Source organism: Hemitrygon akajei, chromosome 22, assembly GCF_048418815.1.
Source record: "Hemitrygon akajei chromosome 22, sHemAka1.3, whole genome shotgun sequence".
Lineage (NCBI taxonomy): Eukaryota > Metazoa > Chordata > Chondrichthyes > Myliobatiformes > Dasyatidae > Hemitrygon > Hemitrygon akajei.
This window is the reverse complement of record NC_133145.1, coordinates 35,747,734-35,762,407: the sequence shown is the minus strand read 5'-3', so window position 1 is coordinate 35,762,407 and position 14,674 is coordinate 35,747,734. Positions and strand designations below refer to the sequence as shown.

At 38.2% G+C, this 14,674-nt stretch overlaps 1 protein-coding gene across 5 annotated transcripts in view; it reads right to left on the bottom strand.

The window, feature by feature from the left end:
- The window catches only part of LOC140714630 (septin-9-like), a 307,344-nt gene that overhangs the window by 228,096 nt on the left and 64,574 nt on the right, over positions 1–14,674 (bottom strand). Inside the window, exon 1 of one of the 5 annotated variants that reach the window (XM_073025986.1) lies at positions 6,849–7,016. The exons of the other annotated variants lie outside the window; for them this stretch is intronic. Coding sequence (XP_072882087.1) covers positions 6,849–6,888 — 40 coding nt within the window. The 5' untranslated portion in view covers positions 6,889–7,016. Of the gene's footprint in view, positions 1–6,848; positions 7,017–14,674 lie in introns of those variants that run through there. 5 annotated transcript variants of the gene reach the window in all.

The following is a 14,674-nucleotide window of genomic DNA, read 5'->3' as shown; positions in this document are numbered from 1 at the left end:
TGATGTACTGGGCCAAATCCACTACCTTTTGTAGGATTTTCCACTCAAAGGCATTGATGTTCCCGTACCAGGCCATAATGCAGCCAGTCAGCACACTTTCCACCACACATCTATAGAAGTTTGCCAAGGTTTTTGATGGCATGCCGTTTCTCCACAGACTCCTGAAGAAGCAGAGACACTGTTGAGCTTTTCTCACAATTATATTTATATGATGGGTCCAGGACAGGTCCTCTGAGATGGTGACACCCAGGAATTTAAAGTTTCTGACCCTCACTCTGATCCTCTGATGAGTACTGGCTCATGGACCTCTGGTTTCCCTCTCCTGAAGCTTACAATCAGTCCCTTGGTCTTATCGACATTGTTATGTTGACACCACTCAGCTAGATTTTCAATCTCCCTCCTGTATGCTGATTCATCACCACCTTTGATACGGCCCTCATCAGTGGTGTCATCAGCAAACTTGTGCAAGGTGTTGGAGCTGTATTTAGCCACACAGTCATAGGTGTAAAGTGAGTGGAGCAGAGGGCTAAGCACACATCCTGTGGTACTCCTGTGCTGATGGAGATTGCACAGGGAATGTTTTTGCCAATCTGTTTCATTTTGGGCCCTTTCTGTTCCAGTTATCATTCAGCTCATTCAAGTAACATAGCTAAGCAAGTAACAATAAATATTATTTTTAGTGCCCTATGACCACATTGGTTGAGTCACACCCTCCAACCACAAAGCTTACAGATTTTTTTCAAATGGCATTTTGTTTGCCATTGCCCAGACATGTAGTTGCTAAATGGACTGCCATGATAAGCCTACTGGGAGGACAGAGGAAAGGAAAGAAAGATGTGCTTGAGCCTTCCTTGATGAAATAACTGTCCCAACTCCCTAGGGTTTTTGCTGCACTTGGGATTGGAACATTTGGGATTCTTGAGTCAGTTGAGCTGATGAACAAAGATATGCTAAATTTATATTTGCTTGTCATTTTGCAGCATAGTGGTTATGAATCCAGTCACACGTGGTTCTGCATAAACAGTAGGCGTGGATCAGAATCAGATTTATTATTACTGGCATGTATCATGAAATTTGTTAACTTAGCAGCAGCAGTTCAATGCAATACATAATTTACAAGAAGAAATAATAAAAGTAAATCAATTTACAGTATTCGTATACTGAATAGATTAAAATTGTGCAAAAAACAGAAATAATCGTATATTACAAAAGGTGAGGTAGTGTTCACGGGTTCAACGACCATTTAGGAAACAGATGGGAGATGGGAAGAAGCTGTTCCTGAATCACTGAGTGTGTGCCTTCAGGCTTCTGTATCTCCTACCTGATGGTAACAGTGAGAAAAGGACATGCCCTGGGTGCTGGAGATCCTTAATAATGGACGCTGCCTTTCTGAGACACCGCTCCCTAAAGATGTCCTGTGTACTTTGTAGGCTAGTATCCAAGCCGACTAAATTTACAACCTTCTGAAGCTTCTTTTGGTCCTGTGCAGTAGCTGCCCCCCCCCCCCCCCCATAGCAGACAGTGATGCAGCCTGTCAGAATGCTCTCAATGGTACATCTATAGAAGTTTTTGAGTGTATTTGTTGACATGCCAAATCTCTTCAAACTCCTAACGAAGTATAGTCGCTGTCTTGCCTTCTTTATAACTGCATCAATATTTTGGGAGGTCCTCAGAGATCTTGACCCCCAGGAATTTGAAACTGCTCAGTCTCTCCACTTCTGATCCTATTATGAGGATTGATATGTGTTCCTTTGTCTTACCCTTCCTGAAGTCCACAATCAGCTCTTCTGTCTTACTGACATTGAGTGCAAGCTCACGTATGTCCCACCTACCTGTTCACTTGCCAATGCTGTAGGTCACCATCTGTGACCTATGGTTTTGGGGTTGGTCTCATCAGCACCTCAGAACCCATAAAACTGGAGTGGAAGTAAATCAATGAACCACCTAAGATGTTCTTTTAAATGACTGCAACAGTTCAGTACGGCAAGTTTATATTGGCATTTCAGCCACGATGTGTGCTGACAAGGATGGATCTGCAGAGAGGTGTTTATTGACAAGTAACTTTACACTCCCACATTCAGGAGACACATTTCTCCATTAAAATACCTTACTGACAAAACACTTCAGGAGAAATATCTTTCTGCAAACAAAAATCTAAAAAGCTTGTGACCTGACAGTCTCCAGGACCCTTCACTGCAGACTTCAGCAGGTTTATGAAGTAATCATTAGATATTTAACATACATAATTATTTCAAATGACTTTGTACAGAACGGAAGAGAAATGAACAAACTCACCAATAACTACACTAGGAACTAGGCGGTATATGAAGGAAAACTCAGGGTGACAGTTTAAGAAAAGCATAATTGGATCATCTGGATGAATATCTGTATGGAAACTTAAACTGTCCCATGGCTATTGTTTGGGTATTTAGTTTTGCCAAGCACAATTTTCAATTTGATAACCTATACAGTGTCAGGGGTTCACACAACAATGCCTGACCACCTACTTAATTGACGAGAAGCCTCCCATCTGCACATGGATGGTTATGTTAGAATGAGATAAAGTATTATCAAGCGAGTGACAAAATTCATCAGATCAAGTTCTAAATGCCTCCTCCATGTATTTTTTTTCTCTAAAAGAATAATTACACATTTTATAGTGAATATGATTAACAGCATTTAGTTGGAGACACTTACCACAGAATGAATTATTTTATTATGGTTGTTAATGGTTAAGAAGTAACGGTCAGTGTCAGCATAATGAAAATACATTCAAAACTACATAGAATTCCCTGCATGCTTTGGTTGCTAGGGTGATCATTACAGTTTAAGAAAATCATAAAGTGCTCTTTGTACCACTCTGTGGTCACAGCAGTGACCTCTGACACTTTGCATTCAGCTGAAGAAAAGCTGTTTCAGGTCATATTGGCTTCATACAGGAATCATTAAGTATCTAAACGTTTCAGTACATGAAGACAATTATTCAAATGTTCATACAGATCTAAGTTAGGAATCAATTTTTTTTTAAAAGCTGTGAAGAAAAGCCTTTACTGGCAAAAGTATTCATTGAATCTGTATTTTCTTAACTATCTCCCATTCTGAGCATTTAGGCTATAGGTTCTGGCTTGGCTCCACAGCATAATTAATCCCAGCATAACTAATTCTAAAGAGTGGACTGTTTCTCAGATTGTCCCAGTATCCTGTGCAAGATGAGCAACATAATGTCCATCAAAAAGAATACAGGTACAGAGAATGAAATTCTGTCTGCATGACTGAGCTATAACAAGGCATTGCATGACTTGGTGTAATCCTCTAATATGGACACACACACATGCAAAACAAAAAGCAAACTACACAATCTCTTAGTCTTTCATAATGCTGATTTCTTAATATGCCAGTTAACTTCACTATTGCAACAGCTCATTTGCCAAAATTATCAAAATAAGTTGTGTTGTCTATTGATATTTCAGTTCCCAATTGCTACACATTGCAGTTGTAAAAGCAATGTGAATTCAAACTCACAGAAATATTTACTAATGGTTTAATCATCGAGTCAGAATCACAGAGAGTAGAACCCGGCTATTTGATCCACTGTGTCCACAGAAGTCATCAAATACTCATCTACATCAGCTCCATTTTCTTTAGCACCCCACAAGCATGCAGATAGTTAGATCAATTGACCATGGTTACTTGCCCAGAGTGTGTGGTTGTGGGAATCTGGGGAAGTGAAATAGCTTTTGTTGGCTTAGTGTAAGTAAACATTTGGTGGGCTGAAGAACCCATTTCTATGTTGCACATCCATGAATTACAATTACATCTACCCAAAGTGATGGAAGGTCTGGTCAGTGTTATCAACATCCACTCACCAGTGTTTTGTTTGGGCTCTAACAGGAATGTTCTAGGTTCAAATATCAACAAAGTCTGACTTCCAGGAAAGAATAGGTGTAAAAGCTCTTGACTCTCTTAACAATTCTTGATAAAAGGAGTATTTTCATGGAGTGATGCATCAAGAATTCCTGGTAAAATGGAAGCCATTGGGGATTAAGGACAAAGCTCTTTATTGCCAAAAGAATAATAGAGCTAAATAATCTCAGTTCCAAGACATCTTACAGGAATTTGTTCAGCCAATATCCTAAGGCACAATCATAGGCTGTTTCTCTCTATCTGAAGTTCGGAAGTGCACATATTTGTTGATGACTGTGTAATATTCAATTACAACCACGATTCCTCTTAAGAAGAAGCAGTCTGTTTGAATCCGAGACAACATTCAGGCAGTGACAGTTGATCTGTCCTTCACTTCCAATTACACCGACACGCTCCTAAACTTACTTCAATATCCTGCGGCTTACAATTGATCAAAAGTTCAGCATCAGACACAGCATATTTTAAAAGGGAAAATCCTACGCTCGCCAATTATCCTGAGCTTCCATTTTTAAAGCAAAAGATCAGGACTGATAAAATGAACATAGAACACTGCAGCACAGAACAGGCACTTCGACCCCATGATGTTGTGCCAATCTTTTAACCTCCTCTAACATCAATCTAACCCTCCTCTCCTACATAGCCCTCCATTTTTCTATCATGCATGCGACTATGAGTTTCTTCAATGTCCCTGATCTATCTGCCCCTACCACTATCCCTGGCAGGGCACACTGTGCACCTGTCACAGGAGCTTGCCTTCTCCTTGTCTGGTTGAGTTCAGATCAAGCAACATTAAAGGTCAACAACATACAGGAAGAAACAGCCTCATTAATCAGCAGCAGTGAACAACTGTCTATTATTTTCTTACCGCTCAATCTTAAATTTGCACGAGGCGGCTAATTGCATAATTTACTACTGATTGAAGTAATCTAAATGGATTTCATTACCAACCATTGCCATGGAACTGTATGACAATGCAATTCATTAAAGTTTTTGGACTCATTAGCATTAATGTTCATCAATAGCTGGTAATCATATTGGTGGTATAACCTGAAATTGCCTTAGAATAACTATACAAAGGATTTTTTAATATATAAAAGCTAAATTATTTTACATTGGTTTGGAACAATGGTATGCTGTATAAGGGTAATATCTAAGCCTTTAATAGACACTAATATTCAAGAGAGTGACCTTCTTTGGTACTATCAGCATGCCTTATTAGCAGAATGTTAGCATCCATTCATGCAATAAAAAGCAACCGAAGCAGGACAATAGAGCAAATCACTTTAGTTGCTTCAATCAATTGCATTGGGGAAATGGTCCTTAAGACTGAAAATTCTGTTTAGTTCCTACATCTGAAGACAAGCACCAATCAACCATCACACTTCCTTCAAATTAACATTAGCACTATAATTCAATACATTTTTTTTGTTACTGAAATCTCAAAATTTCTTAATTAAATTAGGCATTATGAATAACAGGCTTTCAAGTTGAAAACAACTCTCCCTATACTGTGAAGGTCAGTTGTGACCTTAAAAGTATACAAGGGAAAAAAAATTGAATCCCAGGAGAGTAGAACAGGAAAATGACCTCATTTTCCGAATCCGTTGGGAAATATGAGGTGACAGCTTTGTTTTTTTGCTCTTTGCTCAAGACAATCCATGGGCGTGATGCTCAGCAATAGATGGATGATTCACCAAGAATAATCATTGGTCTATTAAATGACTCTCGCAGAATATACTGTAATTATATGGTCAATTCCATTTTTTGAGATTACATCCAGGAAAGACGTTCCTTTTCATCACAAAACAATATTAATAATTTTCATCTAAATCAATTTTTATGACCTGTAACTTTTAGGGAAAGATAAAGGGAACATGGTAGTGTAAGAACAAAGGAAATGATGATGACCAGAAGCAAGGAAGCTGTTGATTAATAGAATTAATTTCAATGTTACAGCTGCTAATACTTCATCAAAACTTCTCCTTCAAAGTTCTTAATCATATTAGAACTTTTCATTCATACAATGACCTTAAAATGGAATCACCATCTCCTACTCCTTTCAATATTAAAAAGAACATTCATTCCAAAGAGCTATCAAATTTCTTGGCAAAATGTTAAATCATGTGAAGCATTTTCAGTTGTATTCAAAAAGCATTTGCATGACTGCTAATTAATATCTGTAGAATAGCTTAACATTAAATTATATTAAAGGTTGGATACTGACCTCCCTATGTCAAGTTTAAGAAATCAGGATTTTTAATGCTTTGCAGACCATAATAACATTCAAAACCTAACAAGAAAATGTCAGTCGATGACAGGGAAGAAGTGCCAACAAACTGGATTTCTTTTATGAAAAAGCTCACATTAAAGATTTTCCAAAGAACTGCAGCTGGATCTTCTACTGGCTACTGTCAGCATTCGTCCTTCCATATAAGGAGCACCCTTCCAATTGTGGTACAAACCATATATCTACTTTTTTGTTAAATAAAAAAAGTCAGTTACTACAGAATAAAAGGCACTTTATGGCTATTTTCTTTGAACAGTAACTTTAAGATTACAAATTGCAGTACTGGATCAGAGACAGAATTATGAGCAACACATTCCTCTCTGCCCCCACTCTAAATCATTACAGTTTAGAAAGAGGGACACTTCGAGATTTAACTTGTGATTGTTGATGAGAGATATTTACTGATTAGAAGCACAAGACTGTTACAAAAAATGCTTTATTATTCCAATAAAAAGTACATCTTTTTCTTTGTAGACTCACAGCCTCGATAATTCTAGTAGGAAGGCTAAATGAAAGACAGACACTGTCTGCTCAGGAAAAGGAATCTTGGCCAGAAAAGTTGCAAACCTCAAGTGGAACAGTTTACACAGTTCGCAGTAAGCACAAAAAAAATTAAAATAGAAGTTCTATAACGTACCTGAAATTCTGACTCTGTCCATTAGTACAACAAACAGCATTTAGTTGTATCCACAGCATACAGTTTATCGTATCAAGAGTTGCTTTTCTACAAGTGCATGCCTGATATAATTTCTTCAGTCTGTGCAATCATGAATGCACCATATTACCACATTACCATGTGCTGATCATATGTTTGTACCACACACTGAAGCAGTATTGTCAGCTTGTGGCTTAAAAACTGAGCACGTGACTACATTCATAAGCTTAAAATAACCTACCAGAAGACGGCAACTGTGTTCCTTAAATATACATCTGTACATTGCAATTCGATTGATAATCATTTAAAACAAATTGTTCAAATTTAATTTTTGTTAGGAGTTTAAAAAGAAAGCTTCACCACAACATTAGAATACAATGCTACGGAAGCTTTTACCTTGATTTAATTTTGATCCCCTTTAGCCTCAAAGCAGAATGACAACTATATGGAAAATATAGTGTGAGGATAATGATACTAAACTCCAGTTTACTGGAAGATACTTTCATGAAAAATCACAAGTGGGTTATTCAAAGCAAAATTAAATAGTTCTACAATTGAAGCTGCATTGCAAGAGTCAAGTGTTTTATTTTCCAGTGCCTAAAAGTTTTTAACCCAGTGCACTAGCGTCTTCTGATTGCCAACAGGCTTAGCTCGAGGATATCAGAACCGATGTATAAGAATGCTTTCAATGTAGATCAGATTATAGAATGACAAATAATAAAAACATCCAATAAAGTGACTGCACAAGGGGAACTAAGATGAATTAACATAGGCTTTCTTGCATATTAAGCCATGATATTGAAACCAGTACACTGTACTAAATTGTGCAATCTAAATAAGGAATAATGAAGTGATCAATTGAGAGATCAAAGTGGATGGCATTTACAATGCTCATTTATCCTATAGATAGAGCTGTCACCATTATATTGCTGACAATTATTAAATCAAAGACTTCTGAAGAATCCTCATGGCAAAATTTTATATTATTTAAGTTTAACCACTGATTGCCAGATTAATAAATTTAACTAGCTTTATAATAAGAGTTTGGTGTGTCAGTCAGAAGGCTCAAATCACAGCCACTGTGTTCCTGTTGAGCAGTTCCCCAAAGTCAAAGATGACTTGTCTCCATTCCAGATTTGTGCATTCTGACTTAGTTAAGGAAACTAGTCCGTGAACCACAGACTGGGAAGGTGGTGACTGATTGGGAAGGGGGATTGTGAGAGGTGTGCTTCTTCCAGCACTTATGTAGGATTTCTATTCCAGATGGACCACCTCCAAATTCTCAATACCATCACGAACACTCCTTCTCTGCTTTCAGCAGTCCTGGGCCAGATATCCTCAGGATTAAGGTCAGAACATTGCATTTCGTCAGTGAACCTTTGGGCACACCAGTGAAACCTCACTTCTGTCCCTCTGGTACGGTCCTCCCACAACAAGCAGTCTGTAAGGAGTTTGTACATTCTCCCCGTGACAGTGAGGATCTCATCCGGCTGCTCCGGTTTCCTCTCACATTCCAAATATGTACGGGTTAGGGTTAGGCTTAGGGTTAGTGAGTTGTAGCAACTATGCTGGCAGAGAAGCATGCTGATGCTTGTGGATCGCCCCAACACAATCCTTGGACTGTTGATGCAAAGACACATTTCACTGTTTGGATGTGCATTGAACAAATAAAGTTAACTTTTTAAAAATGATTTTATAAATATAATCCTTCCTTTTAAAGTAGGAAGACTGGATTTTATTCAGAATTAACCAATGTTATCAGCCTGCACCAAAGGATTCTTAAAAAGCTTTACAAAATTAAATGATGATGTCTTAAAGATGTATTAGGGTAAATGACCATAATTCTGGCCAAAGGTTAAAAGCAAGCACTAAAAGGAGATTTTAGGAATATCCAGGGTTTAGGGCATTTGTAGCTAAACTCTGGAATTACCTGTAATCTCCTATTAAGGGAATTCCAAAGTTTAATGACAAAAATCTGGATTTTTCTTATTGAGTGACAATTAGTTGGGACATTTAGATGCTCAGGAGTGGAATGGAAGGAATGCAGGTCTGATAAGGATTACGGGGAAAGGAAGGAATTGTAAACAGATGAGGCTATTAAGTCTAGGGGCTAATGCAAGTCGACAAGTACATGGAAAATGGGTGAAGAGATCTAGTTCCAGATATGTTGCAGAAATGTAAATTTTCAAATATATGAAGGGGAAACAATGTATTGGGAGTACAGAGATAACAGTAGCATGAAGATTATTTCAGGTATTGCCAAAACAGGACAGAGTCAAACTAAGCAAAATTGGAATTATCCAATAGTAATTGTGACACAATTCTGGGATTCGAAACCTACTTGAGAATAGTTTACAACAACTGGGTAGTAAGCATTATGATTTAGCTTGGGCAGTTGCTGGGGAAAAGAATGGAATCAATTTCTCAGGAATGGAGATCATGATGGAAAACAGGACAATGGCTTTTGGTATTAGTTAGAAGACATGTCTGCTCTCTGGAAATGTGTCAATATAGAATTAGTTGAAAGAATGAGTGAGCATCATCAATATTCATATGGAATTTAACACAGTTAAGCTAGGCTCAAAAAGGCACAAGTTAATGCTGCAATTGATGGCTTTATTGGAAAGTTTGTAGACAATATGAAGATAGGTAGAGAGAGGTAGTTCTGGAGGAAGCAGAAAGACTTCAGAAGGATTTGGATAGATTTGGCAAAGAAGTGGCAGATGGAATACAGTGTCAGGAAATGTATGGTCATGCACTTTGATAGAAGAAATGAAAGGGTAGACAATTTTCTAGACGGAGAGAAAATTCAAGAATCTGAGGCGCAAAGGGCTTGGGAGTCTTTGTGTAGGATTCCCTAAAGGTTGAGTCTGTGGTGAGGGAGGCAAATGCAATGTTAGCATTCATTTCAAGAGAACTAGAATATAAAAGTATGTAATGTTGAGGCTTTATAAAGCACTGGTGAAACCTCACTTGGAGTACTGTGAGCAGTTTTAGGCTCCTTATCCAAGAAAGGTGTGCTTATTAGAGAGGGTTCAAAGGAGGTTCACAAAAATGATTCCAGGATTGAAAGGCTCGTCAAATGAGGAGGCTCTAGACCTCCACTAATCGGAATTCAGAGGAATGAGGGTTGACCTCTTTTAAACCTATCAAATGTTGAAAGGCATTGATAGAGTGGATGTGGAGAGGATGTTTTCTATGGTAGGGGTTTCTAAGAGTAGAGGACACAACCTTAGAATAGAGGGGCATCCTTTAAGAAAGGAGATGAGGAACTTCTTTAGCCAGAGTGCTAAATTTGTGAAATTTAGGTGCCTGTGGAATTTCTAGTGTTATTCTAGCAAGTTATTGGGTATTTGTAAGGCAGAGGTTGATAGATTCTTGATTGCTCAAGGCATGAAAGGATACAGCAAGAAGGAAGGAGATTGGGACTGAGAAGAAAAATGGATCAGTCATGATAAACTGACGGAGCAGGCTTGATTGGACCAATATGTCCTAATTCTGCTGCTAACAAGCAAAAATAGAAAGAAGCCATTGTGGAGAAGATCCTTGAACAATATCAAACCAAAAGTACAAGGGCATCCTTTGCATGTGACCTTTATCCTTCTACTGATTGAGAATGGAACCATACATCTAAAGTCCCACAACACTCAGATGATGGACAATTAAAATGATGTTGAGGAATATACCACAACCTACAACTTGCCAAAAGTTTGGGATGATAGGTTGGGGCAAAATGGGGTAGGGGAAAGGGGTGACAAATGATAACATTTTATCATCACAAAGAAGCCATTTGTTGACTTTGAAAAAGAAACCAACTCAACAATAATTAGCTGCATTTCAAACGGGTAGAAATCTTGGAAGAATATTAATGGGAAGAACGAGCAGAGATCTGAGAGGCCACAATACTTCTAGAGAGATTTTGAAGAGGGAGTGGAGTTTGGATACGAGGCAATATAACTTGCAAAGAATGGTCAACAGTTGGTACTTGTAGAGAATTATATCAGTAGATTTGAAGAGGGGCTTAACAGCTAACAACAGGAAGGAAAAAGAATAAGGAAAATACTTCAGAAGTTAGAGATTAAAGATTCAAGATTCAAGATTGTTTATTTTCATTCATGTTTAAATTCAAGTTTAACTGCCATTCAACCATGCTTGAATAACCAGGAATAAGGCCAAATGAAACAGCGTTACTCCGGGGCCAAAGTGCAAAACACAGTCATATACAGCGCAAGGCACATACAATGCAGCAAGCACATGTAAGATAGCAGTAAAATACAGTCATACAAAAAAATAGCCCAAGACCCTGAGTTCATGAATGTTCCAGTAGTCTGCAGTAGAACTCAACACATCATGTCTTCTGCCAAGTGAACACTGGGGGGCAACACTGAGTCCAGCACAGGCGGAATCCAATGTTTCCCCCAGGCAGCTGCAATCAAGACACTGTGGCTTGAGGCATAGTCCTCGCTATGACAGAGGACATAATCAACACCCCCCCCCCCATCATCCACACCTATTGTTTGCCAATAATCCAGTGAATTGGATTTGCAGCATTCTACACCACCAATGTCTGACAGGGTATTGTGATCACAACAAAAATGACTAAGGTGATCACTCACTGTTAGAAAGCAGATTAATGAATTCATTCTTCAGTACACTAGTGTGTGGTGGGTTAAGGGGTGGAGAAGTGGTTGTGGAAGCATCAGACAGGTTTAGCTGGCATGAAAGGCTGTAAAAGAAGGTGATTGGATAGCCTCAGTTGAATACATCCTAGATCAGCACATTTGTTGGAAGGGAAGCCTGTAAAGGAATGCTTTTTAATTTAGGTAAGAAAATGTTGAAGGAATGGGAGAACTTTTCAAGGAGAATGACCAACCAGACGCAGACACATTATTTTAGGGATTAATTTGATAGGAATGCATGTCCATGCGCACTGTGGTTTAAGCTGAAAAGTGACTTCGGAAAAGGAAGCCTTGACATCATCTGCTGGTTCGTCAGTGGTGTGAACCAGGGGCAGGCCCCTTTTCAGATTCACAGAACAAAAAATCATCCTGATGAAAGAAATAATAAACTGATGACATTGGTACTCCCGTGAGCCTTGCCTTGTTGGTGTAAATCAGACACTTCATCTTACTAAGCTGCCTTGCTCTGTTTTTAGCATCAAGGGCAAGCAAATCCTGTGGTTCTCATTTCAGATGAGATCATTGGAGTCTACAGTACTTGGCTGTGCATGTACTGAATCTAATATGCAGCCACCAGCCAATACAGGGCAGGTTCACTCCATGCTGTGATGGCAGAGCCAAGGCTGCGTCTAGTCTGGCTGTTATATTTGAATTGAGCCTATTATTCTGTTAAAACAAAAATGCATAAATTGACTGAACTATTGCAAAGAACACAAGTTCATTCCAAAGCAATCTGTCAATGATATAAATCTTTCTTCTGTTCCTAGAAATTTCCATTCTTCCAATTATGAGAAGTTAATAAAATCGGGGAGATGGATGGGCTTTAGGCTTTCAGTTTATTTTCCTGCATATATTTTAGGATTATGCAAATAACATTTATGAATAAAATGCCAAACATTTATCACGGAATTATGTTCTTCAAATGGATGCACAGAAACTTCTCATCATCAAAGATGAAAGGAAATTTGTGGTTATGTAACCATACCATTAACGACACCAGCAAAAGTTTAGATTAAAAGAGAATTCAGTTTGTTGTAATTTAGCATGCCCGTAATTACAGGGTCCTTTAGTATTATCACAAGTTTGGTCAGAGTGCTTGGAAATACAATGTTTCCATGGATGTATGCAATTCAGTACATCTCATCTGAAATTAGTGCACTATTTAATGGTCCTTGATATTAAAATGCGTTCTGGTTAATGAACTGAAGTACTTGATATTGATCAGATACTGATATTGATGAAAATTGTTGGCAAGTCCAAGTCTTTTGAAGACATAAAATGGAAACTTCATTTGATATCTATTGTGCTCCAGAGGTGAAAGGGAAAAGCAGGCAAGATTATACAGTACACCATCAAGTCATTTTAAAATATGCAATGCTATTGCAAAGGTGCCTGCACCTCACAGGAAGTCAACAATTATTTTAGTACATGAAACTGCAAGTCACTTAATTTCCTTTAGCGCAAGGCTATGAAAAGTTTATGAATACATTTTACTTGAGGTATTCTCTTGAGTAAGCCATATTTAAAATACTTTAAATTTTGTGGCCAGTTTTATGGTTTAGCGGCTAACCTTTAGAGTAGAAATATCATGCAATTCTTTAGTATACTAAAGTAATAGAGTTAAAGTAATCCAGTTTTAGAAACAGGTGTGCTGCAACACAGTTAACAATGAAACTACACTGGACAACAAAGATTTTGCTTCCTGAATACTTTTGAGTGCATCTTATGAATTTTGGGCCGCTGATGATCAAAATCACCAGGAAATTTCCCTATCATGTACCATTTTTTAAAAAAATCAGAGAAAGTCACATGGAAGGCATTCAAGGATATTGCTGAAAATTTTCTTGATGACCACAGAGCACCAAACTACATGCAGCTGGTTGACAACATGCTTCAAGCATGCAAAACCATGAAATGTAACATGTCACCAATGATTCATTTCCTGCATTCCCTACAAATCTTGGTGCTGTCGGTGACGAGCATGGTGAAAGATTTCACCAGGACACTGTGGTCATGGAGAGATAGTATCAGGGCAACTGGAATCCATCAGTACTGGCTGATTATTGTTGGAGTTTAAGCGAGAAGCCTCAGTCACTGAATACAAATGAAAATCATCAAAACATTTTTAGCTTACTTGAACAATTGCAAAGCATCAGCACTGTTACACAGTTAAACACATTATATTTAATAATATTTAATTTTTTATTTCTCCAAATTCCTACGTGATACAAATAGTTTGAAATTATATTTGTACCCAGCTTCTCGTGGTCTATCATAATAAAAGAATTGAGGAAACAGCACTTTCACAAAAAATTGTTGTTCAGTGTAAAGGGCCACATTCTGAAGTTGGTGACCAGTAGGAAGGTGTGTCTATAGACACAGGTTGTTCATAGTGGCTGCAGAGGAAGTAGACAGCAAGAGAGAATCAAAAGACTTGAAATAGCAAAAAGAGCTACTTGAGGCTTCAATGTGTGGGTTCATGATTACATGGGGAATATACTTATTTACAAGATGCATCCCCTTAAATCAGAGGTGTCAAACTCATTTTAGGTCATGGGCTGGATTGAGCAAAGTGCAGCTTCATGCGGGCCGGATCAGTCGGACGCGTGCGAACACAGCTTTCGTTGCCTCTGTTTTTTCAGCCTGCTCTCATGTGTCTCAGTCTCTGCTATAACTACAAAGTGTTTCACTTTACAAATTCCGTTTCTTATGAAGAAGACTGCCGAGCAAGACTGCCGAATAAACACTAAAAACCCTGAAAACCCGGTACCTGAATAAACTCAGCATTAGCCATATCATACGCCATAGGCGCTTCGATTACTGGGGCCAGCTTTAATAGTAATTAGATATTATCTCGCGGGCCAAAGATAATTCCACCGCGGGCCGGATTTAGCCCACGGGCCTTGAGTTTGACATATATGCCTTAAATATACCAAAATAGTTTCCCCTATGTATTTTTTAGACTGTAAGAGAGCATTAAGTTAAGAAAAATTACTAGATTTAGGTCTAATATTGCAATCTATATCATTTAATTGTAAATAAGAGGTGACATGACAAATTTTCCAAAACATAGGGGCTTCCCTATGTTCCTTTCCATATTTCTATTATGGAAATCACTGATTGTGGTTC